The 18,613-nt window shown below is 38.7% G+C and overlaps 1 protein-coding gene across 3 annotated transcripts in view; it reads left to right on the top strand.

Moving 5' to 3' along the window:
* The window catches only part of SNAPC1 (small nuclear RNA activating complex polypeptide 1), a 35,619-nt gene that overhangs the window by 4,177 nt on the left and 12,829 nt on the right, over nt 1-18,613 (top strand). For 2 of the 3 annotated variants that reach the window (XM_007192961.3, XM_057542133.1), the window contains exons 2-8: nt 159-267; nt 9,959-10,118; nt 10,282-10,422; nt 10,845-10,949; nt 15,536-15,694; nt 17,225-17,293; nt 18,005-18,067. In XM_007192961.3, coding sequence (XP_007193023.1) covers nt 9,966-10,118; nt 10,282-10,422; nt 10,845-10,949; nt 15,536-15,694; nt 17,225-17,293; nt 18,005-18,067 — 690 coding nt within the window. In that variant the 5' untranslated portion in view covers nt 159-267; nt 9,959-9,965. Of the gene's footprint in view, nt 1-158; nt 268-7,466; nt 7,798-9,958; nt 10,119-10,281; nt 10,423-10,844; nt 10,950-15,535; nt 15,695-17,224; nt 17,294-18,004; nt 18,068-18,613 lie in introns of those variants that run through there. The other variant, XM_007192960.3, reaches the window with a different exon arrangement.

The raw sequence follows: 18,613 nt of genomic DNA on the forward strand, positions 1-18,613 counted from the left end.
AGTGGGCAGAGGGAGAAACTGAGTTGAGATGCAGTCCCAACAGAGGCTTTCAGCAGCCACATGGGAGCTGTGGGATAGCCTTGAGAGGGGTACCAAGTTACAAAGAGGGCTGAGGCCCCTACAGTGATCAGTCATTGAATGTGGGCTGCCCTCAGCAGGTCAGAAGAAATGACCTTTGATGAGGGCGCTTTTCTTCCGCTGAGTCAATCCCCAAGGAGGACTGACAGCTGAGGACCACCTGCTGCCGCACTCCCAGCAGCCAGAAGAGTAAGTCATTCCTGAGACATCTGGGTGCCTTATCCAGCATCAGCCACAGTACCAGCTTCAAAAATCTCAACTCGTGGCTTTTTTCATCAGTACCTTTACGCATCCCTCCCTTCCCCACCCATTATTTTGAAGCAAATTCTAGACATCATATAATTTCATTTGTAAATAATTCAGTATGTATCTCTAAATATTATATTCTTTTTTTGACATACCCGCGACACTATTATTACACCTAAAACTTTAAAAGTAATGCTTTAGTGTTATCAAATCGTCAAAGTCAGTGACACACAGTCTTTTTTTTTTTTTCTAGGTATTTAATTTACACCATTCTCTACATATCCACTAATACAGCCTCATCCTTTCTTGCCTGGGTTTCCTATACCTCCCCTGTTATCTGCCTCATCCCTGCTGCGCTGCACTGTTGCTAAACCAATCTTCCTAAAACAAAACTAGGGTTATGTTATTTCCATACTTAAAAATTCCGAATGTAAAATAGTAATTGTCCTTGAGGAGTGGAGTATCAGAAGACTTTTACTAATAATACATTTCTGTGTCTTTATAATATTGTATAGGAAATATGATTACTTCTGTTAACAGAAAAAACATTTTTTAAAATATTCATAGCTATTGATTGTCTTTAGCTGATAGTTCAAATGCTTTTATATTTGGTGTTAAGTCCAAAACTGTGAGGATCTGATATATATATATATATATATATATATATATATATATATATATACATACATACATACACATACATATATATATATATATATATATATACACACATATATATATATATACATACATACACACACACACACAGAAACACCAGACCTCTAGACCAGAGAACAGACCATTTATTATTCATAGAGCATGTTAATTCTGGTTCCCTGGTGCCCCAATTCCCCACAGGCTACACAGTGAGGGCCAGATATTCACCTGTATGTGCAGCAGGGTTTGTACCACAAGAGAGGAACCCTCAAATTATGAGACTTGGAGCTTATATACAGCAGCTGGCACATCTGCCCATCTAAGGAATGTAAACAAATTTTTCTGTGGGGAGGGGAGAAAGGAGGGTCTCTGTCTTTCCTTTACAGCCTTGGAATGCAAGCAAATGCCTCCAGGGGAGATAAGTCTCTAAACCTCTTCAGAGTTTTCTGTCTTTAGGACTTATATTCAAGCATCTTCACTCCGAAGGCTCAGAATGTACAAGAACACTAAGAATTTCGGGGGGGGGGGGGGGTCGGGGGGAATCTCCCAGCACAAAGCATTCCAGACCTTGGGATCTCCTGCCTATTTTTCCAAATATTACAACTTATTTCTTCTGCATCCAGTGCTGCAGTGATAAAACTTCCTAACATTCTCTCTTCCTCTTTGCGCATTTGCACTTGCTTTTTTTCTGCATCAGCAGCACTCTTCCTATTTTCATCTTCATCTTCTTAATTCTTTCCCTGATTTTTCACAATTCAGCTCTACTTTAGAAAGCTTATCCTCTCAGGGACTGGATAGGAGTTTCTCCTAGGTGTTCCCATGTTGTGCTGTGCTCACCCCTTTCATATTTATCACACTAAAATTTTAATTATCTTCTTGAGGTGAGTTGTTCTACATTAGATGGTTGAAAACCTGAGTTGCCTTTAAATGCATCCCCAGGAAAATGGCAGTATGAGGAGCCCTATGGACTTATTACCCCGTGAAACAACTGTAACTGGTGAAAATTTTAGACAACAACAATTTAAAGTTTCTTGAAATTGTTTGAAGGGCATACAGCAGATGAAGAAACATTTATTCAAGAAAACCTACTAAATCTTGGTAGGAACAGCCAGAGTCAGTGGCACCTGAGCCATGACCTGCTGCCTCCCCCACCCTGCTCAGTATGACAAAAGCTCCACTCTGGGCGGGCATGGCCAAGAAGGTGGGGCTCACTCTTCCCCCAGATCTCAGTAAAAATGCTATGGATCTCCCTGGGAGAGCCAAGCTGCCAGCATTTCTCATCCTCCTTAGCTTCATGTTGCAAACGTTAAATTCCAGATAAGTATGTCCTACAGATTGGAGAGATTAGGAACTCCTTTCTTCCTTTCAGACACTACTCATAGGACAGAGGCCCTATCCCAGATTCAGGAGGCTATGAGTGCTGGGACCCCAGTCACCCTCGCCCCAGCTCACACAGCTCACATGGGGGGTTCCATGCCAGGAGAGGCAGCTCGAGAGGCAGAAGCTAATGCCCCCTTCCAGAACCCTGCTTATAAAGCAGGGGTATCACTCGGAAAGACATGGCACACAGTCCCCATTCCCAGCTTGAGCATTGGCTCAGAGATTTTGCCCAAGGGGAGAGAAAAGTCCACTAGAACAGAGAACTCTGAAGTTCTCCCGAGAGGAACTGATTTTATTTGGAAGACTGTGAGAAAATTCAAACTTCAAGGTGCTCTTGAAAACAATGCATACTTTGGTGGCAAGTAATTAAGAGGAGGCTGGTAGCTCCATGCAGCAAGAAACTAAACTGCAGACCAGCTAGTTTACCAGAGAGAGCCCGAGAAAGAGACAACTAAGAAGAGCCCTCTGGGATCAGAACAAACCTCAAGACTGCATTCAATGGCTATCTCTGCAAAGGAACCTAAATATAATTGGACTATGAAGCAGTTCATGCTCCAGGACATTGTCAAAAGCAGTAGGACAATCGGCTGGCATTTAGTGGAGTCTGCTAGCTGGGTGTGATACCGAAAGAGGCAGACAGCTTAACGGAAAGACCAGGGAAAGAGACAGTCAAAGAGAGCCCTGCTAAAACCACTATCATCACACTGTGACTGTGTGCATAGGCTCAGGGAATTGATCCACATGCATGAAAAATTATAAAACTTTACTGATGATGCTAAAGATTACTTAAATACTTATAGGATAGGGAGACTCAATATGATAAAAATGTTGTCCTTCTCAAAGTGACATGGATTTAATGCAATTCAGTCAAAATCCCAATGGTACTATTAGAGAAATTTGACAAGTTCAATTTAAAATTTATATGAAAAAGCAAAGGTCCAAGAACAGTCAAGATACTCTGGAAGAAATATAGCAGAGGGAGGAACACTCCCAAACTCATTCTACGAGGCTACCATCACCCTGATACCAAAACCAGACAAAGATGTCACAAAGAAAGGAAACTACAGGCCAATACCACTGCTGAACATAGATGCAAAAATCCTCAACAAAATACTAGCAAACAAAATCCAACAGCACATTAAAAGGATCACACACCATGATCAGGTGGGGTTTATGCCAGGAATGCAAGGATTCTTCAACATACACAAATCAATTAATGTGATAAACCATATTAACAAATTGAAGGAGAAAAACCATATGATCATCTCAATAGATGCAGAAAAAGCTTTTGGCAAAATTCAACACCCATTTATGATAAAAACCTTCCAGAAAGTAGGCATAGAGGGAACTTACCTCAACATAATAAAGGTCATATACGATAAACCCACAGCCAACATCGTTCTCAATGGTGAAAAACTGAAACCATTTCCTCTAAGATCAGGAAGAAGACAAGGCTGCCCACTCTCACCACTATTATTCAACATAGTTTTGGAAGTTTTAGCCACAGCAATCAGAGAAGAAAAAGAAATAAAAGGAATCCAAATCGGAAAAGAAGAAGTAAAGCTGTCACTGTTTGCAGATGACATGATACTATACATAGAGAATCCTAAAGATGCTACCAGAAAAATTCTAGAGCTAATCAATGAATTTGGTAAAGTAGCAGGATACACAATTAATGCACAGACATCTCTTGCATTCCTATACACTAATGATGAAAAATCTAAAAGAGAAATTAAGGAAACACTCCCATTTACCACTGCAACAAAAAGAATAAAATACCTAGGAATAAACCTACCTAAGGAGACAAAAGACCTGTATGCAGAAAACTATAAGACACTGATGAAAGAAATTAAAGGTGATACAAACAGATGGAGAGATATACCATGTTCTTGGATTGGAAGAATCAACATTTTGAAAATGACTATACTACCCAAAGCAATCTACAGATTCAATGCAATCCCTATCAAACTACCACTGGCATTTTTCACAGAACTAGAACAAAAAATTTCACAAATTGTATGCAGACACAAAAGACCCCGAACAGCCAAAGCAATCTTGAGAAAGAAAAACGGAGTTGGAGGAATCAGGCTCCGGGACTTCAGACCCTACTACAAAGCTACAGTAATCAAGACAGTATGGTACTGGCACAAAAACAGAAATATAGATGAATGGAACAGGATATAAGCCCAGAGATAAACCCACGCACATATGGTCACCTTATTTTTGATAAAGGAGGCAAGAATATACAATGGAGAAAAGACAACCTCGTCAATAAGTGGTGCTGGGAAAACTGGACAGCTACATGTAAAAGAATGACATTAGAACACTCCCTAACACCATACACAAAAATAAACTCAAAATGGATTAAAGACCTAAATGTAAGGCCAGACACTATAAAACTCTTAGACGAAAACATAGGCAGAACACTCTAGGACATAAATCACGGCAAGATCCTTTTTGACCCACCTTCTAGAGAAATGGAAATAAAAATAAACAAATGGGACCTAATGAAACTTAAAAGCTTTTGCACAGCAAAGGAAACCATAAACAAGACCAAACGACAACCCTCAGAATGGGAGAAAATATTTGCAAACGAAGCAAGGGACAAAGGATTAATCTCCGAAATTTACAAGCAGCTCATGCAGCTCAATATCAAAAAAACAAACAACCCAATCCAAAAATGGGCAGAAGACCTAAACAGACATTTCTCCAAAGAAGATATACAGATTACCAACAAACACATGAAAGGATGCTCAACATCACTAATCATTAGAGAAATGCAAATCAAAACTACAATGAGGTATCACCTCACACCAGTCAGAATGGGCATCATCAAAAAATCTACAAACAATAAATGCTGGAGAGGGTGTGGAGAAAAGGGAATCCTCTTGCACTGTTGGTGGGAATGTAAATTGATACAGCCACTATGGAGAACAGTATGGAGGTTCCTTAAAAAACTAAACATACAACTACCATACGACCCAGCAATCCTACTACTGGGCATATACCCTGAGAAAACCATAATTCAAAAAGAGTCAAGTACCACAATGTTCATTGCAGCTCTATTTACAATAGCCAGGACATGGAAGCAACCTAAGTGTCTGTCAACAGATGAATGGATAAAGAAGATGTGGCACATGTATACAATGGAATATTACACAGCCATAAAAAGAAACGAAACTGAGTTATTTATAATGAGGTGGGTGGACCTAGAGTCTGTCTTACAGAGTGAAGTAAGTCAGAAATTGAAAAGCAAGTACTGTATGCTAACACATATATATGGAATCTAAAAAAAAAAAAAAAGTTCTGAAGAACCTAGGGGCAGGACAGGAATAAAGACGCAGACGTAGAGAATCGACTTGAGGACATGGGGAGGGGAAGGGTAAGCTGGGACGAAGTGAGGAAGTGGCAGGGACATATATACACTACCAATTGTAAAATAGGTAGCTAGCAGGAAGCAGCTGCATAGCACAAGGAGATCAGCTCGGTGCTTTTTGACCACCTAGAGGGGGATAGGGAGGATGGGAGGAAGACGCAAGAGGGAGGAGATATGGGAATATATGTATACATATAGCTGATTCACTTTGTTATACAGCAGAAACTAACACAACATTCTAAAGCAATTATACTCCAATAAAGATGTTAAAAGAAAAGAAAAGCAGACAAAAAAGAAAAGTAAAGCAGACAAAAAAGAAAAGATACTCCTGAAGAAGAATAAGATGAAAGGATTTTCCTTCCTAGATAAGATTTTGGAAAAGAAAAAAAAAGCTGTAGTAATTAGGGTATGGTATTAGTGTATCAAAATCTAAATTGACCTTTGGAAGTAAATAGTAACCCCAGAAACAGTCTGAAGTTCAATTTAATTTGGTGTCATTTATTTTATCTGGCAATCCTACACATCAGAGGAGACAGGTACAAAAGTGTTCATAGTAACATTGTTTATAACAGCAATATCTGGAACCCACCTAAATTTGCATTGAGGAAATAATGGATAAACTGTTTATTCACACAATGGAATATTAGGCAGCAGTGAAAATAAATGAATTAAAGCTACAAGAAATAACATAAATGAATCTTAGAAACATTATTAAAGTTAAAAAGCAATTCAAAGACTATATGTTAGAAATTGCAATACCATTTTAATAAAGTTCAAAATCAACCACAACTAAACAATATATTGTTTAGAGATCCGTACACGTGTGATAAAATATTTACAAGAGAATGAGAAACAAAGTAAGGTGGTCATTACCAAACTAATGGCAGAGGCAGGAGAATAGGTTAGAGGAGGAATTCAGAGATTGATGTGATGGGTGTTGGTCATGTTCTGGTCCCTATACAGGTAGAAGGTACATACATGTTCGTATTCCTGCTATGCTTTTTACTCAGACATGTTACGTAAGTTTTCCTGTAATGCATATTACATAAAAAAATTTTTTTAAAAAAGATCAATATCAGGAAAGTTAAGTGAGTTGAACCTCATCTACAGACAGAAAGCCCTTGTGCTTTTTGGATATCTCTCCTAAAGAATAAGAATAGCATGACATGCAATCAGAGAAATAGTGAAAGGTACAAAATACTACTTGATAGCTAGCTCCTGAGAGAAGCTAGGAGATGGTGTGTACACACAAGACCAATTCAACCAAATAATCAATTAAGTATATATAAAGCCGATACAGTACTTTCTGCTAAGTACTGTGCTAGATTGTGGTGGTGCTGGGGAGATGTTTACAAGAGCTTCTCAAGAGAGGCTGCAGAAGACTTAGCGCTACGAGAGAGCCACACATTAAGCACCGTATTATGTGGGTACAGACTGTAAGAGAATTAGTCCAGTCTGCTTCTCAGTAAACCCTCTTTAGATCCTCTTTCCCCGTGAGGGTGGTTTGAGGTTAGGAATTTTTCCTCCTTAGCTGTAAAACTTGACTTCTGTCACTCTAGGATCACTTTAAAGGAGAGGGACAGTAAGGGTAATATCGATTTGTATAAGCTAGCCTCATGTTGACCTAAAATCCTTCTTGGGCTCACAGGCCACTTGAGATGTAAACTTCTTTACTGAAATTAAACACGTCCACCTTACTCCTCTAAGACAGCTGAGCTGCTAAAAGCAAATGCGACGACGCAGGCGCAGTAAACATCGCGCTGTCGTGGGCGGACCCGGCTGGAGGTGGAGCGGCCGGGACCGGATGTAACGTCACGGGGCCGGATATCACGGAGGGTGTGTGCGTCCTGTCGTAAGGGACGGGGCTCAGAGCCTGGTTTCCTCGGCTACCATCGGCTGCTGGACCGCGCGTGGCGTGCCAGCTTTGCAGCTATGGGGGCTCCTGCAGGTTTGCAGGCAGACTGTGAGGCGCTGCTCAGCCGCTTCCAGGAGATGGACAGCGTGCGCTTCGAGGACTTTACCGACCTCTGGAGGAGTATGAAGTTCGGGACCATCTTCTGGTGGGTGTTTCTTGTCCGCTACCCGCCTGCCTCCCCGCTCAGAGGCGGTGTGACGAGTTTTTTCCTTCCCCTTCGTTTCGCCGCACCTGGGAAAGGCTGAGAAAAGTGGCAGTCTCTGAGCACTACCTCCATCTCCCCTGAGCTCTCACCTGTACTTGGCCGCGCGCGCTTCCTCTGGGCGATTTCGTTGGGTTGGGTTCCTTCCATTTGCGGCCTCCTCCCTAATACGTATAGCTCTACTTGGCCGCCCTTCTAAACGCTTCTACCTCCACTGCTTCACCCGGACCTAGGTCACCATCCTTTGCCCTCCTCTAGTCTCGTTTTCTTAGAACTCCATGTTTAAAAACAAACACACAAGCAAAGACAAAACCCTGCATGATTGAATTCATTTTTCACACAACCGCCGAAGTTCTAAAGTGCAAATTTGCTCACGTCACATCCTTGCTTCCCACCCTTCAGTGGTTTCCATTGCCTTTGGGGTGCAGCTCAAATTCCCTAACATGGCTGGCAAGACCTTTCGTGACTGGCCTCTGCCCATCGCTGCACCTTCATCTACCAGTCACTCCACGCACTCGCTTTCTTGCTGCAGCGTCTGCACGCGGCCCTCTACAGGCGTTTCCTCAGCCTAGACCTCTACCCGCAGCTCCCTTTGCCGAACTACCTTATTCTTCACTCAGGTTTAAGCTCACATGACAGTTCCTCAGGGAAGGCTTCCTTTGCCCTTCTAGACTAAATAAGGTGTTCATGCTCTCTTTCTCCTGTAGCACTTTGTGCTTATTTTATCTCTTGACTTAACCACACTTTATTATACGTGTGTAGTTCAGAAGGCAGTATAGTGTAGTGGTTAAGAGCATAGATTATGGAGTCCAACTGCCTGAATTTGATCAGAGTCTACTAACTGTGATTATATGGTAAGTGCACTCTAAGTGCTCAATAAATATTGACTGTTATTATTTTTAAATTTACCTTCCACTGGATTGAGCTCTGTGAGAACAGTGACTGGATGAATCTGGTATTCCGTTAGCGTAATGCTTACAATATTGAAAAGGCTAAATAATTGACTGCATGAATGAGTCCTTGTGATTAAAACTCTATGTTTTGCTGAATAAAATGTAAACGTTCTCTCTTTTCTCTTAGTTGATGTAAAATAACTACCTATGTAGTTTGTACATTGTAGGGGATGGAGAATGGAGAACCGTTTGTTGTACAGTTAATGAAAGGAGAGGAACTAATTTTTTTTAATGGTAGTAAATGTAATGCATTTATAGCTGTATTTAATCCGTAGAACAACTCTGAGGTCAGTAATTATCCTTGTTTTATAGATGAGGAAATTGAGGTTTAAGAAGGTTAAGTAATTTCTCCATGATCACGCAACTAGGTGGTAGAGTAGATATTGAAACCAGTATGTCTTACTGTTTCTGAAACCCATGATCTTTCACTGAATCCCTCTTGGGAAAAGTGGTAGTTTAGAAAAAATTTTCTGGGGTTACCCCAATTCTTTCTTTCTTTTTTTTTTTTTAAATAAATTTATTTATTTATTTATTTTTGGCTGCGTTGGGTCTTCATTACTATGTGCGGGCTTTAGTTGCGGTGAGCGGGGGCTAATCTTTGTTGTGGTGCGCGGTCTTCTCATTGCGTTGGCTTCTCTTGTTGCGGAGCACGGGCTCTAGGCGCGGGGGCTTCAGTAGTTGTGGCACGTGGGCTCAGTAGTTGTGGCTCGTGGGCTCTAGAGCGCAGGCTCAGTAGTTGTGGTGCACGGGCTTAGTTGCTCCACGGCATGTGGGATCTTCCCAGACCAGGGATCGAACCCGTGTCCCCTGCATTGGCAGGCGGATTCTTAACCACTACGCCACCAGGGAAGCCCCCTACCATGGTTATTTTATATATTAAATATTTTAAATTATTAACTGGTGATAATTTATAACCCCACTCCTTTTGCTCCCTATTCAGCAATAAATTTGATGCTTTAGGAAGATGCATCATGTTTACCTAGTGTCTCAGTGTAAGAAGCACAGCAGAAAATTAGGTCTTCGTGCTTAAATCATGAAAGGATCAGATGTGGAATGCCCATCCACTTTCTAGCAGCTGCTATTTAAACAAGTATATACCTCTTCTGTTATTTTTTTTCACAGCCATAATATATTTTCTCTTTGTTTTCTAGTGGTAGAATGAGAAATTTAGAAAAGAACACGTTTACAAAGGAAGCTTTGGCTTTGGCTTGGCGATACTTTTTACCTCCATACACCTTCCAAATCAGAGTTTGTGCTTTGTATCTGCTATATGGATTATATAACACCCAGCTGTGTCAACCAAAACAAAAGGTAATATTCGGTGAGTTGTTTTCTTCCAGCAGAAATATGAAACAGGTACAATATTTTCACAACCAACTGATTTAAATAGAAATGCCAGTGCTTCAAAATTATAATACATTTGTGAAAAAAGATTTACATTTACTAACAACTTTTTTATTCCTCTTGTTTGCAGATTAGAGTTGCCGTGAAGGATTGGGATGAAATTTTAAAGTTTCAGCAAGATTTGATAAATGCACAACATTTTGATGCAGCTTATATTTTTAGGAAGCTACGACTAGACAGAGCATTTCACTTTACAGCAATGCCTACATTGGTATGTTATCTAAAATAGATTGTTTCTCAAAATGAGAAATTATGCTTTATTGTCCGTAAAGTACCTAAGTCTCCAGAAAGTGGAAAGACTATTATATAGTTTCCAATACTCGAAGAAAGGCTTCTTAAAATAGGAGACAGTGTTGGGGATTCCTGGCAGTCCATTGGTTAGGACCCCGCACTCTCACGGCCGAGGGCTCGAGTTCAGTCCCTGGTCGGGGAACTAAAATCCCACAAGTTGCGTTATTTCAAAAGTCTACCAGTCTTTGAAATATGGATTATTTAATAAATATATACTTAGAGCTGCTTTTTTTTTCATCCATGTTTACTGATAGACAGTTTTTGCTGCTGGCTTACTTATTTCAGTACTTAAAATATATCTTTTAAAAGACATCTATTTTAAAGACATTCATTATTATTTAGCTGTCATACAGAATGAAGAAAAAAAATCAACGAGCTGAAGTTACTGAAGACTTTAAGGACCCAAATGATCATGTAATGAAACTTATCACTTCTGATGTATTAGAGGTAAATTTGTTCTTATGTTCTTGAATTTTTTTAAAAAATTGTTTTATTAACTACATATTGAGGTTATACCTTCATCTACTGGATACTGAAAATTTTTCTAATACTTTTAACCAATCATAGAATGCTATTACCTTCTCTAAAGTGTCAGGAATATTACATCCTAAATATATCAAAATTTCTGGAATAAATCTTGAAACACAGTGAGAAACAGAAAGATGTAGAAGACTTGTCTTGGACTAAGGATATTTAGATTCAAATACTGAAACCACCATTTGTATTTGACTTTAGATAGGTCATAAAACAAGAATTTAGTGACATTATTTTTTTAACAATATGTGTTCATTTCCTAAGTTCCTTTTTACAATGCTTGTGTAAAACACCACCACTGAAAACAGTGAAGCTATTTTGATGAAACGAAAATTTGAAGTCAAGAATAATGGATAAGGGGTACGGTCTTAAAACAGCTTTTCCATCTGATATATTTTGATATTTTATTTGAGTTGTGCAATGTTGAGAAAAATCTTCTTTTGCGTTGATAAGTAGTGATACAGAGTTTTACTTGAGTGGAAATGTTGCCCTGAGGTTAAAACAAAACCTCACTAAAGGGCTGCAGCCTTCTAATCAGTGATCCATTCTCTCTTCAAAAGAACGGATTCATACATACACAGAGAGTGCGCAGAGTGAGCACGAGCAGGTGGGGGCCTTAGTCATGTGTTTTTCATTTCTTTGAGCCTTAGTTTCCCCCTCTTTAATATTAGGATTGCAACCCTTATTTCATCCAGTTGTAAGAATCGAGACCAACCTGTACCTGAAGAGTGCTGAGTGTGGCCTATAGCACATAGTAGACTCTTCTTAGTAAATGTTACTGCTTTTCCCCCGAACCCTGTTCAGTCTTTTCCTATATCAGGAATGAAAGAGGGACCAGATCTTTGATTTGCTCAAATGTTTCTCTGTGTTCTGGGTGCTGCCATGTTCTAATAACTTTAGCTGTTAGGTTGCATCTATGATTTTCTAATTCAGATAGCAAATTGATTTTTGAAAGTGCTCTGGGTCTGCTCTGTATACTGACTTTATTTTTGAGCAAGAATTGCTAATCTGGGGTCCATGGATGGCCTTGAAAGTTTCATGGATCCCTTTCCCCCCTAAATTGTATTGAAAATTATTATACATATGGACGCTTGGTTAGGGTGAGGTACTCTATCCTCAGATTCACAAAGGTATTCATGTCCCCCAAAATGTTAAGAATTACTCCGTTAGAGGGAAATTGTTTGCTAAATATCTAAAGACTTGGTATAGTGCAGGAGCTCTACAAGATGTTTTGTGTATATTATTTTACTCCTTAACAACATCCCTGCAAATTAGGTGTTTTAAACAATTTAAAATTTTTTGTTAATTTTTTTTAAAGTAGGTGTTTTTATCCCTGATTTAAAGTTGAGGAAACTGAGGCACAGAGACTTTAAGTTAGGAAGTGATGGAGCTAAGGTTCTGTATGGCTGCAGTGCCTATTTGTTGGATAGCAAAGGCCTTGTCTGAGCTGGGACTGGGGTTGGAAATATATCATTTGCAGACATCTCGTGAAGTATAACAAGAATTAGGATCTTTGCCCTCTAGCAATTGAGCAAGAAAGAGGTGGGAGAAGATTATGTAGAAAAATAAATGTGAGAAAAGAACTTTGTATAATAGAGGGAATTTGTATTTTGTCTTTTTGGCAGAGGGGAATCATTTAGAAGTTTTAGAGATTGGAGAGGCTTAGAGTGTATATTTAGGTTTGGGGTAAGGAGCCAGTTAGAAGGAGGGTTTGTGTGGAAGAGAAGCAGCACAGTCCCTGCTGTGAGGTGGTGGGTCTGTGACCAAGGCCTGGTGGAGAGATTAGCCTTGAGCAGGAGAAGGCACTTCTTCCTTTGAAACCTTAGGGAAGGAGGTGCAAATGGATTCCTATAATTGGTTGTGAAGAAGAGAAGCAGAAGGCAAACAGACCCGATAGCCTGAACTTTAAGAGGCCTCCTGCCAGAACCAAGAATTGAGAAAGTTTGGAATAGCCGTCGCGGAGAGTGAAAGATGTTGGGATACCAGAAAGGATTTGCCAAGAAGTACTGATGTGAATTATAAAGAGAGAGGCAGAGAATGTTCTATAACAGTAAGATGTTGTTCTTATCAGTATTCTCCAAATGAAAGAAAGATGATTTGAACCCAGTTGGTTGTAATTTTTGATTGTTGACTAATTTAGTGGTAGAATGTTCATTTTTTTCAACATACATTGCTAAACTTTTTTTTTTTTTCATTTTAAGCTCTTTTACTACAGTGTGTTGAATTAAAGATTCCTCTGTTAAATAAATTGTATATGTCAGCAAGCAGGTATGGGAGATTTTAGAGAACAGAGCTGGGGTGATGCACAAAGCCATATTCTTTTAGGGTGATTTGAGAGGAGGGTCAGAAGGGCCAGGCTATGAAATGCCTCTTCCTAGAAACTTCTAGGAATGGAGTAGTCTGTGTGAAGTCATCCTGACTTTATCTGGCATCTTTATCTTTGGTAGCCTTTTCCTTCAATACCTGTGTTGGCTTTATTTGTCCTGTCCTAGCATAGCCCATGACCCATTTTCACTGATAATCCCTAAATTTAATACTTTTCTATTTTCCTTCTACTGCCTACAAATGCTGTTAAGTCTTCATGTCAGCATACTTGAATTCTGGTCATGATTCTGCCACTCATTTGTTCTCTTTTGTGGTTAAGGAGGTATAATAAAACAAGAGAATAGGATGTTGAATCAAATTATCTGATTTTTTTTAAAAATTGAGGTATAATTGATATAATATTATATTAGTTTCAGGTGTATAACATAATGATTTGATATTTGTATATATTGCCAAATGATGACCACAGTAAATCTAGTTAACATCCGTCACCATACATAATTACAATTTTTTTGAGGCATCTGCCTTCTAATTCCAACTCTGCTACTTAAATATGACCTTTAGCAAATCATTTCACTTTTGAATCTGTTTCTTCATTTATATTTACAATTATAATAATGGCATTACATGTTGAGTATTCACCATGTGCCAGGAACTATGCTGAATGTTTTTTGTATGTTATCTCACCAATCATCATAATAACCCTGCAGAGGAGATAGTATTTTCCCAGTTTTAAAAACAAGGAAACTGAGGGACTTCTGTGGCAGTCCAGTGGTTAAGACTCTGCACTTCCACTGCATGGGGTGTGAGTTCGATCCCTGGTCGGGGAACTAGGATCCCACATGCTGCGTGGCATGGCCAAAAGAATAAATAAATAAAAAATAATAAAAACAAGGAAACTGAGGATCAAGAAGTTGAATAATTTACATAAAGTAAGACACAGACACTGGATTTGAATGTCCAGGTGTGTAAAGCTCCAAAGACCATACACTGTCTTTTATTTCTTAATCCTTTGATTTTGTATAGTGGTTTACATCATACAGAATACTTCCACTTGTATAAGCTCACTTAATACTTTTGTAGTGCATTAGGCGTCTTTACTTCATTTTGTACAAATGTGGAACGTGATTCTTAGACGGAGGGATTTGCTCAGGGTCACAATCTAGCAAGTGGCGGAATTCAGGCTCAAAACCAGGTCCAGCTAGTGGTCTTTGGCCTGTATTGTAGTGCATGTAAAATAATGGGAATATAGCACATTGCACCGTGTAAAAAGTTAGGGGCTTCCCATGTCTGGACACTCTTCCCCCTTGAAGATCCTGCATATGTGAGCACTCACCACTCCTGAGCAGTTTTGAATTCCTTGAACAGATATCGATCGAGTCCGTCAAAATCTCCTAGAAATGCATTGAGTAGCCTATCTTGGGGATGACTCAGAGGTTGTAGTGACCATCTGTGATGGATAGTTCTCTGCTGGTCTCTGAGCCAAGTCCCAGTGCTGGTTTTATGTGATTCTTAAGTCCGCCTGCCGTACTTATGCTACCTTTCTCTTTACCCTGTATACCTGCCCATTTGTCTGGAGTTTTCTGGGGGAGGAAGGTCTAATAAATGATGCCTTAAATGGTGTCATAAATCACTATTTCATTTAATCTTGAATCTTATCACTGAGGTAATGAGGAAGCTTATGGGGACAGGCACAGAGCTTTGAGATTTGTGAACGTCAGCCCATCTCTGTGGAGGATTGGGAGAGAGTCGTTAGATAGGAATTTCCGGCCGAGCATAAAGAACTGTGTAAATATCCTTCATGTGACAATATGAAATCAAAATGTGATATTAGTTATCAGGAGTAATACTTAAAGGTATGCTATACTATAAATAATTTTTGTTACATCCAGGAATGCAATCTTATGTTAACTAATCTCTCCCCATCGTTTCTGCATACAGTGTGTATTACCTAATGTTTGTTAAGTTGAACTCAATGATTCCATACTTCTGGAAAGCAGACTCTTCATTAATAATGTTGTACTAGTTTGCATAATTATATCATTTTCAATGTACTGTAGTATGTTATTCCTTCTCAACTCTGTCACTTTGGAAGGTGATTTTATTTTGTTCTGATTTTGCCTTTAAGTTTCTCCTTGAAAATTGAATTAAAGGACTCATTGTTTCACTTTTAGGAAATGCTGAATGTTCATGACCATTATCAGAGAATGAAACATATAATTTCAGCTGATAGATCCAATCCAGACAAAGCCCTCAGCTTGATAAAGGATGATTTTTTTGACAATATCAAGAACATAGTTTTGGAGCATCAGCAATGGCACAAAGACAGAAAGGTTTGTAACTGTTTGATATGTCACCTCTGCATTTGCATCATACGTGACTGGCTAGACATGGGTGAGGATGTTGAGAGGCAGCCTTGCTTAGTGGCTATCTCCTGTGAAGCTAAGATCTGGAGTGCTTTACTTTTTTAGTATCAGCCTTGTCAGTTATTAGCCATGTGATCTTATTTAATCTTACAAATGGATTTTATATGTAATTATATAGCATATTATTAAATAATTATAATTAATACTTGTAATTATATAATATATAGCTAAATAATATCCATTCTACACACACACACACGTATGCTATGTAGTATACATAATTATAGAGGAATAGTCTTGGTGTACCATGGATTTATTACAATCTTTATAATTTAGCATTCTCCAGAGGTTACACATTGGCAGTCTTTGGGCCAAATCCTGCACATACTTTTTTTTTTCTTTGCATAGCATTGTTCCTAATATTTAAAAAATTTGAATCAATTACCAACATTTAAATATTTGTGGACTTAACTTAAAATTCCAGACATCCAACTTCTGTTAAAAGTGAGAGGTTTGGTAGCACTGGTCCTACTTTGCTGCATGGCAGTGGACAGCTAGACTTGAGTGATGGCTTCTCCCATTGTGACAGAGCATGTGCTTTCTGTTTCTCACGTGCTCTACCTGCCTTCCTTTATCCATTTACAAATCGCATCAACACAAGTCTTCCATTTAGTTTTCTGATCCAAATACTGATGCCAGAACTGCCCATATTCCATATTAGCCTTTTCAGCTAGAGAAATTTTTTACTCCGGAAACCTGAAGACCAGCCTTGCTAAATTTACTTTTGAAACCACTACTCCATCTAATTTTACTAAATTCTTCTAGGAAAAAATAAGTAATTTCTGATTACTTACTATATGTTTGATAATGTGTTAGTGTTTTCACAAATGCTAGATAGGCATTATTATCTTATATAGCATTTTTCAGAGAGATTTGTTGCTACTTTTTGGATTATATAAAGGGAGATGGCTCAAAACTCAATTTTAGAAAAGATAAACAAGGAAAGTGATGAGATAACAGCCTTGGGAAGAAGGAAATAATTTGCTTCCTCTACAGACATTTATTTTAATGAGAGCACATTTTAGAATGTTTGAATACTTTAAGTGCTACAAATGGGTTGCACAAATGACCTAGGCACTTAACGTAAACGTCTATTGTAGCACTGTCTTTTAACAACTCTCTTTAATGAGCATTACTAAGACCTTTGAAAACCTGAAGGAAAGGAGAATAAACCAGTTTTCTCACTACCACATAAAGTGCATGTCATCTTTCATTAGTTAGGAGGATTTAGGTATTTTCTTGATGAATTTTGTAACTTCTTTAACCTAACCATGATCTTAATGTCAGGTGGTGAACCATGTTTTGATACTGTGAAATATTCTTTTAGTTTTTTAGTAATTAAAGTAAATGATTTGCATTGTTCTGAAATTGACTTTCAGTTAATTTTTAGTTGGTTTGAATCGTAAATGTGTAAATATAACTTTTTTGATCTTTCAGAATCTATCCTTAAAATCGACAGCTAAAGATGGAGAAGAAAAGAGTGAAGGAAACTCACAACAATCAGAGGTCAGAAAAATTCACTATATGATTGCTTATGGGGCGATAGTTTGGTTAGCTTCTTTTCATTTTATGTGTGGCTGTGATTCTATATATTAACCATAATGTCCCATGGTCAGTATTCTAATACATATCTCAGAAAATTCTGTAACATGGGTTCTATGAAGGGCTAGCCTGTTCTCTGCTGGAAACCTTGTGAAAGACCACATCGGTTATAGGTTGGGAGTGGGATGTTCACAGTTTTCAGCAGGGAGAGGGAAGGATGGTGGTGGAAGGTGTCCTCAGTCCTGACAGGGGCAGAGTAAGGCTTTTGTAATACTATGTCTTTTCAGCCTTTCAGCCAGTGTGGAGCACAAGCTACTATTTACTGCTTTCTGTCTCCAGAGTTTTCATCCATCTTAGTGGATGAGGCAAGGAGCCATCTTTGGGCATAGGAAGATGAGGAGGGAATGGCCTGGTCACCAGGAATTTCATTCATATCCTCCTTAAATCCTGAATGAAAACAATCCACAGCCATGGGGATGTTTTCATGGCACCTGTTAGAAAGTAGTGCATGTTTATATGCCTTTACTTAATATATGTCCAATAAATGTTCGTTCCTTTTACCCTACCTTCTGTCTCAAATCTTATTTCTGATAAAAAAATACTTGGGAATTCATAATTTCGCTCAATGTTTGTGTGTTTTAACTTTTTCCCTTTCCTGTTTATTTTTACTTCCAGAGAAGTGAAAGGGCAGAATCATTAGCGAAAATAAAATCAAAGGCCTTTTCAGTTTTTGTTCAGGTAAGTTATTTCTTAAATAAGGTAATTTAGAAATTTATGTGATGCTTTTTTAGTCACATTTTAATTTTTTCATCAAAGTAACACTTGTGCATAGTTTTAACTGATAATACTGTAAAGTTTATATAATCCAGCAGTCTCCTGCTCTACCACTTCCTGCCCCTGTACTTCTGATCTCAAGAGGCAACCATCTTCACCTTTTTCTCTTTTATTTCTTCTGGTATTTACCTGGAATTTTGATGCCATTGTTCTTTACTGTCTTCCAGCTTCTAGTATTCCTGATCATGGAAGGTTTTAGGATTTTCTCTTTATCCCTGGAGCTCTGGAGTTTCATGATAATGTACCTTGGTGTAGGTCTCTTTTCCATCATTGTCCTTGGCTCGCATGGTGGACATCCTTTTGATCCGATAGCCTTCAGTTCTGGGGGATTTTTGTATTGTTTCTTTGATCGAATTCTTTGCTGCATTTTTGCTCTTTTTATTTTCGTATTTTTCTTTTCTGTTTTTATCTATTTTCAGAGAGATTTCTTAAACTTTATCTTCTGAACCA

The sequence above is a fragment of the Balaenoptera acutorostrata genome, chromosome 3 (assembly GCF_949987535.1).
Source record: "Balaenoptera acutorostrata chromosome 3, mBalAcu1.1, whole genome shotgun sequence".
In the NCBI taxonomy this organism is placed as follows: domain Eukaryota; kingdom Metazoa; phylum Chordata; class Mammalia; order Artiodactyla; family Balaenopteridae; genus Balaenoptera; species Balaenoptera acutorostrata.